Source organism: Rana temporaria, chromosome 12 (genome assembly GCF_905171775.1).
Source record: "Rana temporaria chromosome 12, aRanTem1.1, whole genome shotgun sequence".
In the NCBI taxonomy this organism is placed as follows: domain Eukaryota; kingdom Metazoa; phylum Chordata; class Amphibia; order Anura; family Ranidae; genus Rana; species Rana temporaria.
Genome location: NC_053500.1, coordinates 12,557,910 through 12,581,647, shown reverse-complemented (window position 1 = coordinate 12,581,647; position 23,738 = coordinate 12,557,910). Strand labels below are relative to the sequence as shown.

General features: G+C 50.7%; 1 protein-coding gene across 1 annotated transcript; it reads right to left on the bottom strand.

Annotated features, from left to right (window-relative positions):
• Positions 1 to 1,769: 1,769 nt before the first annotated feature.
• TBC1D20 (TBC1 domain family member 20) lies at positions 1,770 to 15,371 on the bottom strand. The gene is made up of 8 exons (XM_040331751.1): positions 15,212 to 15,371; positions 11,982 to 12,167; positions 11,819 to 11,899; positions 10,007 to 10,193; positions 6,930 to 7,031; positions 6,702 to 6,843; positions 4,751 to 4,938; positions 1,770 to 2,305 (listed from the first exon to the last, which is right to left on the bottom strand). The coding sequence occupies exons 1-8, from the start codon at positions 15,234 to 15,236 to the stop codon at positions 2,050 to 2,052; spliced, it is 1,167 nt and encodes a 388-aa protein (XP_040187685.1). The 5' UTR covers positions 15,237 to 15,371; the 3' UTR covers positions 1,770 to 2,049.
• Positions 15,372 to 23,738: the final 8,367 nt, after the last annotated feature.

Genomic DNA, 23,738 nt, shown 5'->3' with positions numbered 1-23,738 from the left:
ACTTCCCATCCGCACTATAGCCCAAAGACAGCTACAGCGCTGGCTTACTTTGTCCATGGATGTGCACCTGTGATTGTTGAGTCCTTTGGATTCAGCTGATCACATCTCATCCCTATTGGTGCGTCCCTCAGACCAGCAGACCTCTAAAAATTATTGTATGTATCTGACCAACCACCCTGAGCTCACCCTGCCCACCTACAGTGCTTCACCGTGATATCTCCATAGGAGTTGGCTCTGTCCCTGCTCTCCTTTAGCTGGCTGCACATGAACGTGTGGTACAACGTACACTGTGCTGCGATGCTGTTCATTTAGAGCAGGGATATGCAATTAGCGGACCTCCAGCTGTTGCAAAACTACAAGTCCCATCATGCCTCTGCCTTTGGGTGTCATGCTTGTGGCTGTTAGAGTCTTGCTATGCCTCATGGGACTTGTAGTTCTGCAACAGCTGGAGGTCCGCTAATTGCCTATCCCTGATTTAAAGCATCATCTCCGAGGTGCACACATACAGTAACTGCCAACACATCTGCAGTTGATGAAATTTGCTGCATAATGCATTGCAGCCAGTCCTTTCCACAAGAGAAATTCAGAACAGGGACAGTGGGAACCCCTCATAATGGGCACAGCAGGTGTACAGACCCAGGAACTTGGCACAGGGATGGTGGGAACCCCTTATAATGGGCACAGCAGGTGTACAGACCCGGGAACTTGGCACAGGGATAGTGGGAACCCCTCATAATGGGCACGGCAGGTGTACAGACCTGGGAACTCAGCACAGGGATGGTTGGAACCCCTCATAATGGGCACAGCAGGTGTACAGACCCGGGAACTCGGCACAGGGATGATGGGAACCCCTCATAATGGGCACAGCAGGTGTACAGACCCGGGAACTCAGCACAGGGACGGTGAAAACCCCTCATACTGGGCACAGCAGGTGTACAGACCCGGGAACTTGGCACAGGGATAGTGGGAACCCCTCATAATGGGCACGGCAGGTGTACAGACCTGGGAACTCAGCACAGGGATGATGGGAACCCCTCATAATGGGCACAGCAGGTGTACAGACCTGGGAACTCAGCACAGGGATAGTGGGAACCTCTCATAATGGGCACAGCAGGTGTACAGACCAGGGAACTTGGCATAGGGATGGTGGGATCCATTATAATGGGCACATCAGGTGTACAGACCCAGGAACTCAGCACAGGGATGGTGGGAACCCCTCATAATGGGCACAGCAAGTGTACAGACCCGGGAACTCAGCACAGGGATGGCGAGAACCCCTCATAATGGGCACGGCAGGTCTACAGACCCGGGAACTCAGCACAGTGATGGTGGGAACCCCTTATAATGGGCAGAGCAGGGAACTCGGCACAGGGATGATGGGAACCCCTCATAATGGGCACAGCAGGTGTACAGACCTGGGAACTCAGCACAGGGATAGTGGGAACCTCTCATAATGGGCACAGCAGGTGTACAGACCTGGGAACTTAGCACAGGGATGGTGGGAACCCTTTATAAAGGGCACAGAGGGTGTACAGACCCAGAAACTCAGCACAGGGATGGTGGGAATCCCTCATAATGGGCACAACAGGTGGACGGCTCCAGGAACTCGGCACAAAGATCGCAATGATAGTCCCCTAGAGACAGATAAGGCTGTGGAACTTTCCGGCATCCACTATACTGAGATATGGGTTCGGATGGACAGACACTCGGATATTGGAAGATGTGAGATATCAGTGTTAGAGGGAAGGTACAATAAGGACACCTCGGAGGTGGTGTTAAATATTTATCATAAAGTGAATCAGAATTCTGTACAGATATACACAGGTTAATAAAGTGACAGCCTCCTCTGCCCATCACTGGAAGCGTAGAACCGTGCCCACGTTGTGCCCTGTACCAGCTTACGTAATACAAGCACTCAGGTGTCTGCATCCAGAGTTTATAGTGGCAAAGGGTGACGTGTGATGGGTAGAAGACTGCATGAGAACAAGGAACAAGAGGGGACAAAGGCACTTTCATCCACCCCTGTGCGACGACGATGGAACCATTCTGTCATGGAAAAATCTGCAGTTCAAATTTGGGTGCCCACTCCAGCGCGCTCTTTACCACCGCCAACGCTGCGGCCCCCAGAGCCACCGTCAGCCCCATGACCGCCAGCTTCACCAGTCTGTTAGTGCGGGGTTTGGTAAAGACGGTTTTGACTGCGTGCTCGGGACGGACAGAGTCTCTGAATCGGCGGCGGAGCACCATATCCGGCCGCTGCTGTGTGGATGCCAGCTCAAAGTCTTTAAAGGTGGAAACTGCCGTCCTGGAGGAAGAAAGAGATGCAAGTTAGAAGTGCCCATCTACACAGCATGTTATATACACCAGGGGTAGGCAACCTGGGGCCCTCCAGCTGTTGCAGAACCACAAATCCCATCATGCCTCTGGGAGTAATTGTAACTGCCGGCCTTGCAATGCCTCATGGGAAATGTAGTTCCACAACAGCTGGAGGGCTACTGGTTGCCTACTACTGTTATAGACCAAGGCCCAGATTCTCAGAAGAGATGACGGCGTATCTCCAGATACGCCGTCGTATCTCTGCGTTGCGCGGTCGTATCTATGCGCCCGATTCTCAGAATCAGTTACGCATAGATTTCCCGAAGATCCGACTGGCGTAACTGTGTTACACTGTCGGATCGTAACTGCATTGTTACGCTGGCCGCTAGGTGGCGCTTCCTTCGAATTCCGCGTTGAATATGCAAATTAGCTAGATACGCGAATTCCCGAACGTACGCCCGGCCGACGCAGTAAAGTTACGCCGTTTACGTTAGGCTTGTCCGGGCGTATAGTTGCCCCTGCTATATGGTGGCATAAGTGCAGCGTAACAATGTTAAGTATGGCCGTCGTTCCCGCGTCGAAATTTGAAAAAGTTACGTCGTTTGCGTAAGTCGTCCGTGAACGGGGCTGGACGTCATTTACGTTCACGTCGAAACCAATGACGTCCTTGCGGCGTACTTTGGAGCAATGCACACTGGGAAATTCCACGGACGGCGCATGCGCCGTTCGGGAAAAACGTCAATCACGTCGGGTCACAGACATTTACATAAAACACGCCCCCCCCGATCCAAATTTGAATTAGGCGGGCTTACGTCGGCCGATTTACGCTACGCCGCCGCAACTTACGGAGCAAGTGCTTTGAGAATACAGCACTTGCCCGTGTAAGTTGCGGAGGCGTAACGTAGATCGGATACGTTACGCCCGCACAATTTTACGCGGATGTACAAGAATCTGGCCCCAATTGTGTAACCTACTGAACCAGACTGAATTGTGGGGTGTCACTAGCTGTAAGCCATAACCATCAAAATTAAAAGATAACAATTTTGAAATATATCCCTGTGTATAATGAATCTATATAAAGAGTTTCACTTTTTACATTATTCTACAAATAAATAAACTTTTTGGCCATATTAAATTTTTTTGGAGTTGCACCTGTATATAGCAGAGAACCAGTGAGCTAGGGATGTGGGAACACCCCGGATGTAATAGAAGGAGTGAGATACCAATGTGGGCAGGGACATGGGCTCTACAGTGAGGAAATAGCAATGTGTGAACTCAGCAGATGACTGGACCCTACCTACAGGTGAACTACAGCTGAACCTCGGATTACGAGCATAATTCGTTCTAGGAGAATGCTCGTAATCCAAAGTACTCGCATATCAAAGCGAGTTTCCCCATAGAAGTCAATGGAAACGAAAATAATTTGTTCCGCATTGACTTCAATGGGATGCAATACCAAATGCGGCCAGAGGTGGGGGGGGGGGGCGCCGGAGAGCGTCATAAACGTCTGAAAAGGCCTGAGGACACTTTGGCTCGTTTCCTGCGCCCCCCGTACCTCAGGCCAAACGAGGTACTGCAGGCCTATTTTCGGCTCTGCTCGGCTTCTGTGCCCCCGTACCCAATGCTGTATCCTGGCCTAGGCCAACAAGGCCCAGGCCTAGGGCAGCACGGACAGTGTCACCGCCGGCTTGTGCTACGCTGTTGGGCAAATTAGTTTAGTGCCCCCATAAATCGGCCGCACTGCTTCCAGTATGTGGGCGGTTGGCATTCTGCAACTGTGAGGGTGGGGGGGGGGGCTTCACATTTTTTACCATCCCTGTCCCATTGCAGAGATTTCCCTTCACTTCCTGTCCCATAGCCAAACAGGAAGTGAGAGTAAATCTATGCAAATTAAGGTAATCCATTGCGCCCCCCCCCCCCCCACTCCAGGCCATCAGTACTAGTGTCCCCACTTGAAAATTTCAGGTCTTAAACCGCAAGGGGTGTGGCCTTGACAGGAAGGGGTGGGTCATATTTAAATTAGGGGGTGCACGAGTTTAGTCAGGCCTAGGGCAGCACAAAACCTAAATACACCCCTGCCCGTACCTCAGGCCAAATGAGGTACTGCAGGCCTATTTTCAGCTCTGCTCGGCTTCTGGGCCCCCCCGTACCTCAGGCCAAATGAGGTACTGCAGGCCTATTTTCAGCTCTGCTCGGCTTCTGCGCCCCCCCCCCCCGTACCTCAGGCCAAATGAGGTACTGCAGGCCTATTTAGCTTAAATTCTGCTCGTCTTGTGAGTCACTCGCATACCGAGTCAGATTTTTTTCTCACAAATCAAAACGCTCTCAAACCAAGTTACTCTTAAACAGAGGTTCCACTGTATTGCTATATAGTGGACTGACCATCCATCAACAGGAAGTGACATCACTGTACCAAGATGGTTCCTGCACTTACCTCTCAGCGTGGTGCTGCTGGGCGGCTTCCCTAGACATCTCCGAAGGTGGAAACTGAACAAAGAGGTCGCCGGCTTTGCTGATGAGAGTCTCGTAGGGCAGATCTTGTGGGATCTGTGACAACAGGTGGTGTACGGAGGCCATGTCACATTCACTCTCTAGTACCTCTTCCTCTCTGTGCAGCACAATCTGCAGAAGACGACACAGGGGACCTCTTTTTATCAACAAGCCACAAAGAACTACTTCTGTTGGTCAAACCAACCAATCATATTCTCTCCCAGAACCTCTAAATATCTTCATGTCAGGTGTGCATTCCAACTCAGTGCTTCAAAAGTGTGGAAGCCCTGATATCCTATAGAGAGAAGACTGGAGGGCAAAGAATCAAAAGGGAATCAACTGGCAAATATGCCATAGTGGGATTAATGGTAGGGTTGTCCCAATACCACATTTTTAGGACTGAGTACAAGTACCGATACTTTTTTTTTTAAATGTGTCCCTATATGCAGCCATATCCCCTCACATATGCAGCCATGTCCCCAAACATATTGCAGCCATGTCCCCAAACATATTGCAGCCATGTCCCCAAACATATTGCAGCCATGTCCCCAAACATATTGCAGCCATGTCCCCAAACATATTGCAGCCATGTCCCCAAACATATTGCAGCCATGTCCCCAAACATATGCAGCCATGTCCCCAAACATATGCAGCCATGTTCCCAAACATATGCAGCCATGTCCCCAAACATATGCAGCCATGTCCCCAAACATATGCAGCCATGTCCCCAAACATATTGCAGCCATGTCCCCCATATATGCAGCCATGTCCCCCATATATGCAGCCATGTCCCCCCCACATATGCAGCCATGTCCCCCCCACATATGCAGCCATGTCCCCCCACATATGCAGCCATGTCCCCCCACATATGCAGCCATGTCCCCCCACATATGCAGCCATGTCCCCAAACATATGCAGCCATGTCCCCCCACATATGCAGCCATGTCCCCCCACATATGCAGCCATGTCCCCCCACATATGCAGCCATGTCCCCCCACATATGCAGCCATGTCCCCCCACATATGCAGCCATGTCCCCTCACATATGCAGCCATGTCCCCCCACATATGCAGCCATGTCCCCAAACATATGCAGCCATGTCCCCAAACATATGCAGCCATGTCCCCCCACATATGCAGCCATGTCCCCCCACATATGCAGCCATGTCCCCCCACATATGCAGCCATGTCCCCCCACATATGCAGCCATGTCCCCAAACATATGCAGCCATGTCCCCAAACATATTGCAGCCATGTCCCCCATACCTAAATGATGCCGCCGCGTTAATCACCACGCGGGGAACATTACAGTCAGCTTTCGTTTGAATAAGCCGTTTTCCCTGCCGCGCTGTGTATAGAGACACTCCCCCTTGCTCACGATCCGTCCAATCCCGAGCAAGGGGGAGTGTCTATGCGCGGCGGGGAAAACAGCTATTCAAACGAAAGCTGACTCTAATGTTCCCCGCGCGGTGATTAACGCGGCAGCGGCTTTGCGATATACGACGGCGGCGGGGGGGTTCAAGTATTCTATTTAGGCATCGTGGGTATTTGCGGGAGTACAAGTACTCCCGCAAATACTCGGTATCTATCCCGATACCGATACTGGAACCCTAGTTAATGGGGTTACCTCTTGCACCATAAAATGTGGGAACCCTTTATTCTCTAACAGGAGTCTCAAGTCCCATATTGCCCTTTCCATGACGCAAAAGCCCAGAAGAGGAATGATGGACTTGGGAGATCCAACGAGACCAGTAGATGAGTGTGCCCACCAAAACCCAAGATTTTTGGGAGGACCGTTAAAAACTAGAGCTGTAGCTAGCAGTAAACAACCAAAATCATCCTTCTCTATCATGAACGGTGCCTGGGCGAGATATAGCGGGAGCACGGAGATCCTTACCACAGCAGCAAAGTAGATGGGCATGAGCGGGTGACAGGCCAGGAAGAAGTCATACAGCCTCACCACATGCCTAAAATCAGAGAGGACGTGCCCAAACCAGGTGATGAGCCAGCTCAAGGCAAATATGGTGCCCACCTCCGCCCTGCCAGGAACAGAAGACGGAGTAAGCAACTGCAACGTAAAAAAAAGATGGCGGATTAAGAGGGATGGCGCTCTGGCCGCACTCACCTTTGCATGAAGTCGTGCAGCACTGGGTTCACCAGTTCTATAATAGGCATCAGGTAGTTGAGAATGTGTTTGGTGTTATCCATGCTAGGATCCATGAAGTCCCTATTAGAAGACACAAGTCAGTCTTCCAAGTAGAGTCAATGCATAGTACATAGGTGTGAGCAGCCCATTTCATTGGGGCGTGCACCCCAAAGCTCAAACACACGTGTGTGTATATTAGAACAGCAATTCACGCAAATATGCGGACCCTTGGCGCCGAGGACCAATTTTATGCACTAACAATAGCGTAGACAAGTTTAAGGATAAGACACAGGACTCAAATGCCGCTTGGATCTGTGGCCGTGCATGATGACGTCACTGCCAAAAGGCTCCACCCAACACGTTTTGTCCAATGACGTCTTTAGGGGACAGCGAATAATGGTAATGTAAACAGAGCGATTAGGTTGTGCTCAGGCACACCCAATGCACATGCTTATGGCTGAGTATTATAAGCAAATTCTTAGTGGGCCTTCAAAATGATGGAAGTTTTACTACATCACAAGAGGCACAAACATTATATACTCTTTACACGGGTCAAAGGAGCTCGCTCTACATTTAAATATCATTAAAAGGGTTCTAAACTAAAAAAAGTTTTGTACCTTAAAGCGGAGTTCCACCCAAAAGTGACATGCCAGATGTGGCATGTAGGGGGCGAGGAGTACTTATTAATTTTTTTGTTGTGGGGGGGGTGCTTAGTTTTGAAGGGGACTTCCTGTCCCACTTCCTGGTTATGCCTAGGCGACTGCTCCTCTCCCCTTAGGCGGCCCCTCCCTCTCGGCAGTCTTCTGGGACACGCGACGAAGATTGCCTGTCCACTGGGAGAGCGCAATGCGACTCGCGCATGTGCAGCTTGCGCCCGGTCATTAAGCCACAAGCTGTCAAGGCCGGGTGCCCACATTATCAATTGTGGCGCCAAAAAGAGGAGCGGGGCTCCGAGCACCCACATCACTAGACCGTGGGACAGGTGACTGTCGGTTTATTAATCGGCTCCCGACCGACTCCTGTACATTTACGTCACGGCTGGGCAAAGTAACGTATATATACGTTATTTTAAAATTCCCACTGCGTGGGTGCCCGCCCCTGCCGCTAGCTCCGTAACCGTGCCCGCGGGACCCACGGACTTAATGTCCGCCGGTGTCCCGCGATCGGGTCACAGAGCTGCAGAACGGGGAGAGGCAAGTGTAGCCTCTCCCCGTTCTGCCTAGTGACACTGTCACTGATCGTCTGTTCCCTCTCATCGGGAACAGCGTTTTACTCATAGCTAACGTCCCCTAACAGTAAGAATCACACCCTAGGTCACACTTAACCCCTTCAGCGCCACCTACAGGTTAACCCCTTCACCGACAGTGTCATTTTCACAGTAATCAGTGCATTTTTATAGCACTGTTCGCTGTAAAAAAAAAAAAAAAAAAAAAAAAGACAATTGTCCTAAAATGTGTCCGATGTGTCTGCCATAAACTTGCAGTCACGAAAAAAAAAAAAAAAAAAAAAAAAAAAACGCGGATCGCCGCCATTAGTAAAAACAAAATAATAAAAATGCCATAAAACTATCTCCTATTTTGGAGACGCTATAACTTTTGCGCAAACCAATCATAATACGCTTATTGCAATTTTTTTTTACCAAAAGTATGTAGAAGAATACGTATCGGCCTAAACTGATGGAAAAAAATAAAACGGGCGGGCGTAACGTATCCTATTTGCGTTACGCCTCCGCAACTTAGACTGGCAAGTGCAGTATTCTCAAAGCACTTGCTCCGTAAGTTGCGGCGGCGTAAGCCCGCCTAATTCAAATTTGGAAGATGTGCGTTATGTAAATGTTATGTGACCCCACGTAAATGACGCTTTTTCCGAACGGTACATGCGCCGTCCCTGGACATATCCCAGTGTGCATTGCTCCAAATTATCCTGCAAGGACGTATTGGTTTCGACGTGAACGTAAATGACGTCCAGCCCCATTTGCGAACGACTTACGCAAACGACGTAAAATTTTCAAAATTCGACGCGGGAACGACGTCCATACTTAACATTGTTACGCCGCATGTACGCCTCATATATCAGGGGTAACTTCACGCCGGAAAAAGCCTAATGTAAACGGGGTAACTTTACTGCGTCGGCCGGGCGTACGTTTGTAAATTCGCGTATCTAGCTGATTTACATATTTCTAGGTGTAAATCAGCGTACACGCCCCTAGCGGCCAGCGTAAATATGCAGTTAAGATCCGACGGCGTAAGAGACTTACGCCGGTCGGATCTAAGGGAAATCTATGCGTAACTGATTCTAAGAATCAGGCGCATAGATACGACCGGCCAGACTCAGATACGCCGTCGTATCTCCTTTGAGAAACTGGGCCTTACCCGAGTTTGATCTTGATCCAGCGCTGTTCCCCGTCTGCAGCAGCTCCTTTTCCCCTCTTCAGAGAGACTCTGCACCAGCGGGAGCCATTGGGATTCAAAACCTGTGTGGAAGGCGGCTTGGCATGTGTCTATAGATGCACACAGCCCGGCTCAGGATCAAGCATGCACGAGTGCCCCCATAGCAAGAGGCTTGGTATCGAAGACACTTGGAGAAGGAGGAGGAGTGGACAATGCCAGCGGGGGGACCCAGAAGAGGCGGTTCGAGGCCGCTCTGTGCATTACCATTGCACAGAGCAGGCAAGTAGAACATATTCAATCACAATCACTTTAAGAAAGGTGTTTAGGGGGTTAGGAGGACCAATGAAACGCTTCATGCATTTGACACCATATTAGTAAAATGAGAATCCTTAGTTAGAATACGTTTACATCACCGAGGTATTAAAGACAGAGAGAGCAGGGAGTTTTGCAAGACGCTGCATTGTTGTTGTTGTATATTTTATAAAACACATTTCCACAGCTGACATCCTTTGTGGAACCACAAGTCCCAAGAGCACACGCTCAGCCCAGAAAATTGCAGCTCCACAATTTCTACCAGTTGTTTATGTTTGGCGAGTGACTGCAGAGCAAGATGTGGATATTATTATACGGGGGGGGGGGGGGGGGGCAGGGTGCACACAAACCCACCTTAGGTGATGTGTGGAGAGTTTATCCACCAGCAGGGTGGCCAGCGGCCCCCCCACCACCAGCAGGAAAGTGACCACAATGTCGTGATATCCCTGGTAATAGTGCAACTGGCAGTTCCGACCCAAAACCTGTAGGATGATGTCAATCAGTTGCTCCTGCAAATCTTCCCGTTCCTTTAAAGGCATTCCTGAGAGGCAAAAACCAGATAGAGTACACCCCGTGATTGATAGCAAAGACCCCCAACAGTCACACACCCCCCAGCACCAAAGACACACAGCAGGGATGAGGCAGCCTCCTGAAGTGAGTGATGTATTTTCAGGACCACCTTATAGAACATAAATGTCATGTCAATAAAGTATAACTAAATGCAAAACTTTTTTTTTTTGTTGGATAGAGTGGTAATGGATTAGAACCCCTGTCCGTTTTTACTGCTGTCTGTGCCCCCATTAGGAAGGTTCCTCCTCTCTATATATTCTGTTTACCATTATCATTGAAACCCAAAGGTAAAAGAAATCCCAAATATTATGTTGTCTCAGAAAAGTAAAAATTGAGGGGAAATCTTCCAATGGGTTGGACAGCACATGAGGAGAGCCTATAAAGGCTATACTCAGTGGGGACATCTGCAATGATTATCAGTGATGCCCATCGGTGCCCACTAGCGATGCCCATCAGTGATGTAGTCAGGGTTTCCTCATCAGCGTCACCCTTCCGCGCCACCTCACATCAGCGTCGCCCTTCTGTGCCGCCTCAGTGTCACCCTTCCGTGTCGCCTCACATCGGGGTCACCCTTCCGTGCCGCCTCAGTGTTGCCCTTCCGTGCCGCCTCACATCGGGGTCACCCTTCCGTGCCGCCTCACATCGGGGTCACCCTTCCGTCCCGCCTCAGTGTCGCCCTTCCGTGCCGCCTCAGTGTCGCCCTTCCGTGCCGCCTCAGTGTCGCCCTTCCGTGCCGCCTCACATCGGGGTCACCCTTCCGTGCCGCCTCACATCGGGGTCACCCTTCCGTGCCGCCTCAGTGTTGCCCTTCCGTGCCGCCTCACATCGGGGTCACCCTTCCGTGCCGCCTCACATCGGGGTCACCCTTCCGTGCCGCCTCAGTGTCGCCCTTCCGTCCCGCCTCAGTGTCGCCCTTCCGTGCCGCCTCAGTGTCGCCCTTCCGTGCCGCCTCACATCGGGGTCACCCTTCCGTGCCGCCTCACATCGGGGTCACCCTTCCGTGCCGCCTCACATCGGGGTCACCCTTCCGTGCCGCCTCACATCGGGGTCACCCTTCCGTGCCGCCTCAGTGTCACCCTTCCGTGCCACCTCACATCGGGGTCACCCTTCCGTGCCGCCTCAGTGTGTCGCCCTTCCGTGCCGCCTCACATCAGGGTCGCCCTTCCGTGCCGCCTCACCAGTGTCGCCCTTCCGTGCCGCCTCACCAGTGTCGCCCTTCCGTGCCGCCTCACCAGTGTCGCCCTTCCGTGCCTGAAGGTAATTAAATACCTCCAAATAAAGCTCTATCTCCGAAAAATGATAATGGGTACAGTGTTGTATGACAGCGCTGAAAGCTTAAAATTGGCCTGGGCAGGAAAGGGGGGTAAAAGTGTCCGGTACTGAAGTGGTTAAGTAAACTGATACTCATATATATTTGCTTATAAAAATAAATCTTCAGTATTTGTACTATTCTTCTCCGGAGAGCCAATTTACAGCTGGTGTGGACTGACCCGTCTCCCTGTCCTGTGGGGGGTGGCACTGAGAACCCAGGCTGCCTCATCCCTGTTGTACACATCCCTCTCCCCCGTGATCCCAACATTCACCCGCACACTTTACCTGGAGGGAATCGTCGCAGCGAGCGCCTAACATCCAGCAGGACTTGCTCGTAATCTTTATTGTTGACCCGCAGCTCAGGCCCTGCACATGTTATACGGTAATCAGCACTATACCACATACACCTACAAGATACAACCTTCTGGGGGCGGCTACGCGGGGGTACCTGGGGGCGGGGGCAGCTCGTCGGTATTGACGTTGAGGAGTTTGGGCCAGACTTGGCAGCGGATCTCGTCAGTAAGCAGCCCTCCCTCGCTGATCGCCATCCTCCGCAGGGTGGCTACATCGGGGGGGTCCTTGCTCAGGGCTTTCTGGATGTCGGTGAGCTTACGGCGCCGCCGGAAATCACTGCCTGAGGACACAGGAAACATGACAACAAACACGACAACAAACACTTCCACCCAATAATACTAGATCTAAGGTAAAACACTTCCACCCAATAATACTAGATCTAAGGTAAAACACTTCCACCCAATAATACTAGATCTAAGGTAAAACACTTCCACCCAATAATACTAGATCTAAGGTAAAACCCTTCCACCCAATAATACTAGATCTAAGGTAAAACCCTTCCACCCAATAATACTAGATCTAAGGTAAAACCCTTCCACCCAATAATACTAGATCTAAGGTAAAACACTTCCACCCAATAATACTAGATCTAAAGTAAAACACTTCCACCCAATAATACTAGATCTAAAGTAAAACACTTCCACCCAATAATACTAGATCTAAGGTAAAACACTTCCACCCAATAATACTAGATCTAAGGTAAAACACTTCCACCCAATAATACTAGATCTAAGGTAAAACACTTCCACCCAATAATACTAGATCTAAGGTAAAACACTTTGCTGGTACAACCAACCAGGGACATCCGTCTGATAGACATTAGGAAAGGTCTATGGAGGCAGGAAGAAAATCTCCCCAATGGGATGCCAATCACCTTGCCAGGGATGATACCATTTATCACCCAGTGCCCTATATACCCCGTAGTTCTGCGCTTCCTGGCATGTCATCCCCCTAGCCTCTCCATTCCCAGAACATCAGTACCCAGCATATGTCACCCTGTAGTTCCCTTGGACCTGGCATCTGTTACCCTGGACTACCTCAGTATCCGGCATATTTCACTCTGTAGTACCCACTGGACCTGGCTTGTGTCTCCCTGTACTACCAAGGTACCCGGCATATGTCATCCTGTAGTACTTCAGTACCTGGCACATGTCACCCAGTAGTACCCTGGTGCTTGGCATATGTCGCAGTGTAGTACCTGGCACATGTGACCCTGTAGAGTCCCAGTAGATATGACACAACATAGAATCCTGGTACCCGGTATATGTAGCCTGTACTCCCTCAGTACCCGGCATCTATCACCCTATAGTGCCCTTGGACCTGGCATGTTACCCTGTAATACCCCAATACCTGTTATGTGTCACCCTCTAGTCACGTGTCACCCTCTGGTCCCCCGGGACCTGTCACGTGTCACCCTCTGGTCCCCGGGAGGGACCCGTCACGCGTCACCCTCTGGTCCCCCGGGAGGGACCCGTCACGCGTCACCCTCTGGTCCCCCGGGAGGGACCCGTCACGCGTCACCCTCTGGTCCCCCGGGAGGGACCCGTCACGCGTCACCCTCTGGTCCCCCGGGAGGGACCCGTCACCCTCTGGTACCCCGGGAGGGACCTGTCACGCGTCACCCTCTGGTACCCCGGGAGGGTCCTGTCACCCTCTGGTAACCCGGGAGGGACCTGTCACCCTCTGGTAACCCGGGAGGGACCTGTCACCCTCTGGTAACCCGGGAGGGACCTGTCACCCTCTGGTAACCCGGGAGGGACCTGTCACCCTCTGGTAACCCGGGAGGGACCTGTCACCCTCTGGTAACCCGGGAGGGACCTGTCACGCGTCACCCTCTGGTACCCCGGGAGGGACCTGTCACGCGTCACCCTCTGGTACCCCGGGAGGGTCCTGTCACGCGTCACCCTCTGGTACCCCGGGAGGGTCCTGTCACCCTCTGGTAACCCGGGAGGGACCTGTCACCCTCTGGTACCCCGGGAGGGACCTGTCACCCTCTGGTAACCCGGGAGGGACCTGTCACCCTCTGGTACCCCGGGAGGGACCTGTCACCCTCTGGTACCCCGGGAGGGACCTGTCACCCTCTAGTACCCCAGTACCTGTCACCCTCTGGTACCCCGGGAGGGACCTGTCACCCTCTGGTACCCCGGGAGGGACCTGTCACCCTCTGGTACCCCGGGAGGGACCTGTCACCCTCTGGTACCCCGGGAGGGACCTGTCACCCTCTGGTACCCCGGGAGGGACCTGTCACCCTCTGGTACCCCGGGAGGGACCTGTCACCCTCTGGTAACCCGGGAGGGACCTGTCACCCTCTGGTACCCCGGGAGGGACCTGTCACCCTCTAGTACCCCAGTACCTGTCACCCTCTAGTACCCCAGTACCTGTCACCCTCTGGTACCCCGGGAGGGACCTGTCACCCTCTGGTACCCCGGGAGGGACCTGTCACCCTCTGGTAACCCAGGAGGGACCTGTCACCCTCTGGTAACCCAGGAGGGACCTGTCACCCTCTGGTACCCCGGGAGGGACCTGTCACCCTCTGGTACCCCGGGAGGGACCTGTCACCCTCTGGTACCCCGGGAGGGACCTGTCACCCTCTGGTACCCCGGGAGGGACCTGTCACCCTCTGGTACCCCGGGAGGGACCTGTCACCCTCTGGTACCCCGGGAGGGACCTGTCACCCTCTGGTACCCCGGTGAGGGACCTGTCACCCTCTGGTACCCCGGGAGGGACCTGTCACCCTCTGGTACCCCGGTGAGGGACCTGTCACCCTCTGGTACCCCGGGAGGGACCTGTCACCCTCTGGTACCCCGGGAGGGACCTGTCACCCTCTGGTACCCCGGGAGGGACCTGTCACCCTCTGGTACCCCGGGAGGGACCTGTCACCCTCTAGTACCCCAGTACCTGTCACCCTCTAGTACCCCGGGAGGGACCTGTCACCCTCTAGTACCCCGGGAGGGACCTGTCACCCTCTAGTACCCCAGTACCTGTCACCCTCTAGTCCCCCGGGACCTGTCACCCTCTGGTACCCCGGGAGGGACCTGTCACCCTCTAGTACCCCAGTACCTGTCACCCTCTAGTCCCCCGGGACCTGTCACCCTCTAGTACCCCGGGAGGGACCTGTCACCCTCTAGTACCCCGGTACCTGTCATGTGTCACCCTCTAGTACCCCGGTACCTGTCATGTGTCACCCTCTAGTACCCCGGTACCTGTCACCCGGTACATGTCACGTGTCCCCCTCCGGTATACATCTGTCCCCCCCATGCAGTCCTGTGTACAAATCCCCCTCCCCCTGTACACCGCACTCACTCCAGGCCCCTCTCGTATTACCGTGCTTCCCCGGCTCCGCCCTCATGCTCGTACGGGGCGGGGGGGTGGATCACCGGCCCCGTTACCGATTCCACTTCCCGGGTACACTTCCGTACAGCAGCCTCATGATGACGTCACGCGAACCGAGACTGCGCCGTGAGCGATCAGCCGCTGACCCCGTGACCATCGCTCGGCCCGCCCCTAGATGGGAGTGCCAGCCTCATGACCACGCCCACTCACCGGGTCAGTGTGCCAGAGTGCCCTTCTCCCTCCCTCGTCTCCTCCCCTCCATTCACATATACAGAGAGAAGATGTGTCCCCATTGAAAGATTTCCTCTCATCTTCTGTTTTGTGACAACAGATTTCACATCACTTCCTGTCGTAGTGACCACCAGAGCAAACAGAGGCTGAATCTCCCCTGTGGGGACACAGGCCGCAACAAAATACCTGGCAGGGGTTCTAACCCTTCTACGCTCCATCCAAAATGTAAATAAAAATGTTATAGGAACCAGGGTGGCCAACCGTCAGTAAATTTACAAACAGTTTGTAAAATCCCTAATTTTGGCATCTGTCCATAAATGTCCATTAGGGACGTGTAGTCTGTATGTCCCTAATGGACAGATGCAAAAATTACGGATTTTACAAACTGTTTGTAAATTTACTGACGGTTGGCAACCCTGATAGGAACACTTTCATCATTTATTTCATATTTTACATGTTATTTACTTACCTGGATTATATAAAAGACACAAATCCATGCAGATCCGGAATCATCATTATATCTAAGCGCCTGGATGGGACCTGATATCAGCCTACTGTACAGCAGGGCTTAGAGTGGGAAAGGGAGAAGCAGCACAAGGAGCCAATCAGCTGTGCTGCTGTCCAAGAACATGCGGGTAAGAGGAGAAAACAGCACCAGCTCCTTAACAACCAATGACTCAGCAGCAGGGATGAGTCACTGGTTGTTAGGACGTCATCGGTTTCCGGCTCCATAACAACCGATGACTCAGTAGCAGGGATGAGTCACTGGTTGTTAGGACGCTATTGGGTGCCGGCGTTGTTAGGATGCCAGCGGTTTCCGGCTCCTTAAAAACCGATGACTCAGCAGCAAGGATGAGTCACTGGTTGTTAGGACGCCAGTGGTTTCCAGCTCCTTAACGACCGATGAGTCACTGGTTGTTAGGACGCCAGCAGTTATCGGCTCCTTAACAACCGATGACTCAGCAGCAGGAACGAGTCACTGGTTGTTAGGACATCAGCAGTTTCCGGCTCCTTAACAACCAATGACTCAGCAGCAGGGATGAGTCACTGGTTGTTAGGACGCTAGCGGGTGCCAGCGTTGTTAGGATGCCAGCGGTTTCCGGCTCCTTAACAACCAATGACTCAACAGCGGGAATGAGTCACTGGTTGTTAGGACGCTAGCGGGTGCCGGCGTTGTTAGGATGCCAGCGGTTTCCGGCTCCTTAACGACCGATGACTCAGCAGCAGGGATGGGTCACTGGTTGTTAGGACGTCAGCGGTTTGCGGCTCCATTACAACCGATGACTCAGCAGCGTGGAGGAGTCACTGGATGTTAGGACATCTATGGTTTCCGGCTTCATAACAACCGATGACTCAGCAACGGGGATGAGTCAATGGTTGTTAGGACGCCAGCCGTTTTCCGCTCCTTAACAACCAATGACTCAGCAGCAGGGATGAGTCACTGGTTGTTCAGACGCCAGCAGTTTCCGGCTCCTTAAGTGGGTTACCGCAAAATTGCGGGAGGGGATTGCCGCGAAATTGCGGGAGGGGGTTGCCACGAAATTGCGGGAGGGGGTTGCCACGAAATTGCGGGAGGGGGTTGCCACGATTGCCGTGAAATGAAGTTCTGTGTAATAAAATGGAATGACAAAGGTAATTATTTTGTGCATTCATAGCCATCTTGGGCAGTAGGTTGGACACCCCTGCTGTGCCGCAACAGTGCCTCTAGTGGCTCTGATTTTAGGCACAGTGCCGAGAATAGATAACAACTGAGCATGTGCAGAGCAGAGTGAGTTACTGGATTTTAAACAGCATTGGCACTTATTTTCTATGTTTTTCGTAGCTATACCTGCAAAAGTGGCCAGCCTGAAGTCATCTAGTAGGACTTCAAGAAGGAACTATCTATCTCCATATGACCTCGCTGGGCTGATCAAGGCTGTCAGAACCGAGAGCATAGCTTGTGGAAGGTACGACTCTGCTGACACAGGACTTTCTTTTTCGCTCCCGATGGTTAAATGTTTGTTACCCCCAACACTTGATATTCCTGATTAGTGCCTGCTGTACCATGTACTTGTATGAAGGTAAAAAACCTTCAGTGGGCCCCCCCCCCCCACAGCCCCCCCAATACGCCTGATCTCTATCCAGCAATGTACACAAGAGCTGAGGCTCTCCCGGGTCTCTCGCTTATCATTGGCTGAGATGCAGCAACAGGAGCCATTGGCTTAGACACAGAGTTCTGGCTCAGCAGCGAGCACGCACGAGTGACCCCATAGCAAGTGGCTTCCTATGGGGGCACTCGACAAGGGGGGGTGACCCAGGAAAAGGAGAGGGGTTGCTTTGTGCAAAACCATTACACATATCAGGTAAGTATAGCAAGTTTGTTATTTTTTCCCTTTACAAACGCTTTAGGTTCTCAGGATCCAAGCACCCCTCCCCTGTATTTAGATGCAGTGTAGATCTACCTGAAGAAGACATAGCAGTTCATATCTGACTGATCTTCTAACCTTGCCCCATTTTATACAAAGCTGAAGGCTGCAGCCGTGCTTTTGGACGAGGAATTGCTGCAAATAATTTGATCCTGGCAGTAAACAGAGGAAGTTACTTATCTGTACAAAATGTAATATTTAACCACTTGCCGACCGCGCACCGCCGAAATACGCCCCCCGCTCGCCCCCGACTCCCGTGCGTGTGCCCGGCGGGCGCGATCGCCGCCGGGCACACGCGATCGCTCGGTACAGAGCGGGGACCGGGAGCTGTGTGTGTAAACACACAGCTCTCGTTCCTGTCAGCAGGGGAAATGCTGATCTTCGGTTCATACAATGTATGAACAGAGGATCAGTGTTTCCCCTAGTGAGGCCACCCCCCCCCCACAGTAAGAACACACCCAGGCATACTTAACCCCTTCCCCGCCCCCTAGTGTTAACCCCTTCACTGCCAGTGGCATTTTTATAGTAATCCAATGCATTTTTATAGCACTGATCGCTATAAAAATGCCAATGGTCCCAAAAATGTGTCAAAAATGTCCGAAGTGTCCGCCATAATGTCGCAATACCGAAAAAAAAATCGCTGATCGCCGCCATTACTAGTAAAAAAAAATATTAATAAAAATGCCATAAAAATACCCCCTATTTTGTAAACGCTATAACTTTTGCGCAAACCAATCAATAAACGCTTATTGCGATTTTTTTTTTAACGAAAAATATGTAGAAGAATACGTATCGGCCTAAACTGAGGAAAAAAAAAGTTTTTTTATATATTTTTGGGGGATATTTATTACAGCAAAAAGTAAAAAATATTCATTTTTTTCAAAATTGTCGTTCTATTTTTGTTTATAGCGCAAAAAATAAAAAACGCAGAGGTGATCAAATACCACCAAAAGAAAGCTCTATTTGTGGGAAAAAAAAGGACGCCAATTTTGTTTGGGAGCCACGTCGCACGACCGCGCAATTGTCTGTTAAAGCGACGCAGTGCCGAATCGCAAAAAGTACTCTGGTCTTTGGGCAGCAATATGGTCCGGGGGGTAAGTGGTTAAACCGCAAGATTAAAAGTGACCCCCTGTAGCCTCCAGAGCAGAAAATATCAGGACAAAGATCTAGACACAAAATGTACTTTCCTGTCTTTTTATTCATCATTGAAGCTCTGATGAAGAGGGCTTCACTTCCTGTTTCCCCTACTTGAGATGCCGGCGCCTCCACCTGAAGTCCATTGAAGAATTGGCTTGGGTGAGGACAATGCTGGATCCCTAGATAGGCAAGTGTCCTTATATAAAAATTTAGCAGCTACAGTTTTAGGGGGGGGTTATGGGGGTGGGCAGCTTGGAGCTCCTCTTTACCCCCCACCGGTGTAAGGGGGTGCTTTTCTGATCTCCAATGTGAGGGTACTGCATTTCCTTTCTGCCCATTAACCACTTAAGGACCGCCTAACGACGATATACGTCGGCAGAATGGCACCTCTGGGCACAATCACGTGACTGTATAAAGCCCAGCGGTAGGTCGCGCTCCCGCAACCCGGTCCGAAGCTCCATGACCTCGGCCGCAGGACTCGCGGACCCGATCTCCGCTAGAGTCCCGCGATCGGTCCCCGGAGCTAAAGAGCGGGGAGAGCCGTGTGTTCTCTAATATAGGGACGCACAATCAATGACGTCAGACCTACAGCCACACCCCCCTATAGTTGTAAACACACAGATGAGGTTACACTTAACGCCTTCAGCGCCCCCTTGTCTTTAACTCCCAAACTGCAAATGTAATTTTCATAGTAAACAATGCATTTTAAATGCATTTTTTGCTGTGAAAATAACAATGGTCCCAAAAATGTGTAAAAATTGTCCGCCATAATGTCGCAGTCACGAAAAAAATCGATGATCGCCGCCATTAGTAGTAAAAATTGTTTTTTTATAAAAATGCAATAAAACTATCCCCTATTTTGTAAACGCTATAAATTTTGCGCAAACCAATCGATAAACGCTTATTGCAATTTTTTTTACCAAAAATAGGTAGAAGAATACGTATCGGCCTAAACTGAGGAAAACATTTTTTTTTTATATGTTTTTGGGGGATATTTATTATAGCAAAAAGTAAAAAATATTGCATTTTTTTCAAAATTGTCGCTCTATTTTTTTTTATAGCGCAAAAAATAAAAACCGCAGAGGTGATCAAATACCACCAAAAGAAAGCTTTATTTGTGGGAAAAAAAGGATGCCAATTTTGTTTGGGAGCCACGTCGCACAACCGCGCAATTGTCTGTTAAAGCGACGCAGTGCCGAATTGCAAAAAGGGGCAAGGTCCTTTAGCTGCATTTTGGTCCGGGTCTTAAGTGGTTAATAATACTTTGTTTCATTTCATTATTACTGAAAATAATTGTGTCGTATAAAGCAGTCCTGGGTGTCAAATACTCTAGAATAAGTTCCACTTTAACACGTTACACCCATATTTAGTACCATGTCTTACCGGTATCACACACCAGCAATCCTTCAAGTGGTTGCAAACCTCAGACATAAAATATGAACAAAGCTTATCCCTCTATAGTACAAAGGGAATATATAGAACTGCGCCGCAGAAAAGTAAACTGGATTTTTTTTTTTAAACTCTAAAAAAAAAAATCTCTGTGAGAGGAGAGCTGCTATCCAATTTTGATGTAGAACATCAAAGCAAAAAAATATATATATACAAGTGGACAGCGCTATCACAGTTCACACCTTATAAAATGTAAATCTAGTATCCACAATATATGAAAACGTGCAAAAAATATAATCAGAAAATATGCAATAAAGTGCAATAAGCAAAAAATGTGCAAAAAAAATCAATAATTTTAAATTAGTGTGTAAAATTCATGCAAGAAAAAATAGAAAATGTATGCAAAACAAAATCCATTCGGTGAAGTTCATAAGTGTCCCAAGTGATATCAAGCACAAAATCAAAAAATCTTAAAGTGGAGGTCTACCCTAAAAAAATAAAATAAAAAAAAAATAGCCAAAAAGGCTACAAAATTTATTTTTTTATTTTTATACTTACCAGAAGTGGCTGTTACTAGGCAGATCATCCTAATCTGTCCGCGGTGGTCTTCTTCCTTCTCCTCCTCGCGCTGCCTTCTGGGAAATGGGGAGCGGTGTCTTCTGGGACCTTGTGTGTGTCCCAGGAGACATCCGCCGATTCACATAGCGCCGCACGACTTGCGCATGCACAGTGGGGAACCGGGAAGTGAAGCCGCAACGCTTCACTTCCTGATTCCCTTTACCAAGGATGGCGGCGGGGCTTCGGCTGCCGACATCGCGAGCACCCTGGACAGGTAAGTGTCCTTATTATAAGTCAGCAGCTGCAGTATTTGTAGCTGCTGACTTTTAATATATATTTTTTTTTTTCTAAACGCCGGACCTCCGCTTTAACAAATTCTTCTGATGTTCCCCACACAACAGTGCTCTCCACCACCGCAGGTACCAAATAAACTCACCAGAGCCCAATGCTTAGGGTTGCCACTTTTTCTTCAAGTCAAACCCAAACACTTTAGTGGCGCACAGCAATTTTGTTCTTTTCCTTATACATTATGGGATTGTAACAGACCTAGGAGATCTTAGGGCACTCCAAAGAGAATAGTATCATGGCACACATAGTGCCCCCCTCACCCTTCTATCAGCCCCTGTTCCAAGTCACATTCCTGTCTGAATTTTGTGTCTGGGTCTCAGGCAGACTGGAATCCGGACACATGATTTAAGACCCGAACTGTCAGGGTGAATCCTGGACAGGTGGGAATCCTACCGGTGCTGGTCAAATTACAAACCAGCTACTGTGTATAATACTCTGGGAGTGATGATCTGCAGCTCCACAACTCTCCTCTCTAAAGATGGACCTCAAGAGGAAATTTCATATGCTTTATGGAGGAGGAAGAAGGAAAAAAGGGAAGCTCCCATACTATAAAACCATCAAAAAATGATTTACCCACTTGCCTACCGAGCACTTGAGCCCCCTCCCTGCCCAGGCCAATTTTCAGCTTTCACACAGCTGCTGACTTTTAATATTTGGGCACTTACCTGTCCTGGAGTCCTGGGGCCAGATTCTCAAAGAGATACGACGGTGTATCTCCTGATACGCCGTCGTATCTCTGAGTTAGGCCGGTCGTATCTATGTGTCTGATTCATAGAATCAGTTACGCATAGATATGCCTAAGATCCGACAGGTGTAACTGTGTTACACCGTCGGATCTTAACTGCAATTTAAAAATGGCCGCGGGGGCGTTCTCGCTGATTTACGTTGAGAAATATGTAAATCAGCGAGATACGCCAATTCACGAACGTACGCGGGCCCGACGCAGTGTTGTTACGACGTTTACGTAGAGGTTTTCCCAGCGTATACTTACCCCTGCTTCTATGAGGCGCAGCTAATGTTAAGTATGGCCGTCGTTCCCGCGCCGAAATTTGAATTTTTTACGTTGTTTGCGTAAGTCATTCGCGAATACGGATGGACGTCATTTACGTAAGCGTCAAAACCAATGACGTTGTTGCGACGTCATTTGGAGCAATGCACGCTGGGCGCGGGGACGCGCCTGATTTGAATAGCACACTCCCCCTAGCCGTGGAATTTGAATTCCGCCGGAGGAATTACGATCCGCCGCCGCAAGTTTGGAGGTAAGTGTTTTGTGAATTACCCACTTGCCTCTCAAACTTGCGGCAGCGGATCTTAAATCACATAGGTCACGCGGATCTAAAGATCCGCTGATCTATGTGAATCTAGCCCCTGGAGTCCAGCGATGTCGGCAGCAGAGGACGAGCGATCGCTCCTCACTCTGCTGCCCCCCCCCCCGCCGTCCTCGGTGAGGGAATCAGGAAGTGAAGCGCTCCGGCTTCACTGCCCTATTCCCTACGGCGTATGTGCGAGTCGCGCATCGCCGTGTCCTCACTGGTTCCCGTTGTGTTCTGGGAGCCGAGTGTTTCCCAGAACACAGCGGGCGGGGGCGGGAAGCGACGCACTACCCGCAGAGTCCCTGCAGAGAGGACTCCCGGATGTGGGTGCAAATACCTGTCTTTGACAGGTATCTGCACCCCCCTCCCCCCTGAAAGGTGTCAAATGTGACACCGGAGTGGGGGAGGGTTCCGATGAGCGGAAGTTCCACTATAGGGTGGAGCTCCGCTTTAACCTCCCTCGCGGTATTCCCGAGCGTGATTTGGGGTTGATTTTCTCTGCCAGGAGCGGTAACCCAGAGTCACGCTCGGGGTAGCTTTGCAGAGCTGGCAGCGGAGTCCCCTTACCTTCTCCTGGCGATCCAGCGATGTTATCCGCGAGAGTGACGGCTGGTGATCTGCCGATATGGTTCCTCCCATCGATATGGTTCCCTGCTTGACTTGCGCAGGCGCAGACAAAGGTGACGGAAATCACCGAACCTGATCAGCTGTAGCAACAGGACCAGGCGACGTGGAATTTGCTGTACGTTTTTAACATCCTTAAAATATTTATAACATGGCATCAAAAAAGCGCCACTTTACTACAAAAGCGCTTTTGGACCAGTTGAGTGACAGCGACAGCGACACAGAGTTGCTCGCAGAACTGAGCGATAGTGAGTCGCGGGGAGATTTGTCGTCTGACACGGACACTGATCTGGCAAGTGACAACGGCGATGATCCTGCACCTGACCTCAGCGATGTGCGCACTTGGTGCCTTATTGACTGCAATACGGACCAGGTAGCGCCCCCCAAGATTCCCCTCTCACTGGATCACCTGGGATGAAGGTAGATGTTGAGCGTGACAACCCTCTGGCATACCTGCAATTATTCCTCACTGAGGAGGTAATTGAAAAAATTGTCATAGAGACCAATCTCTAC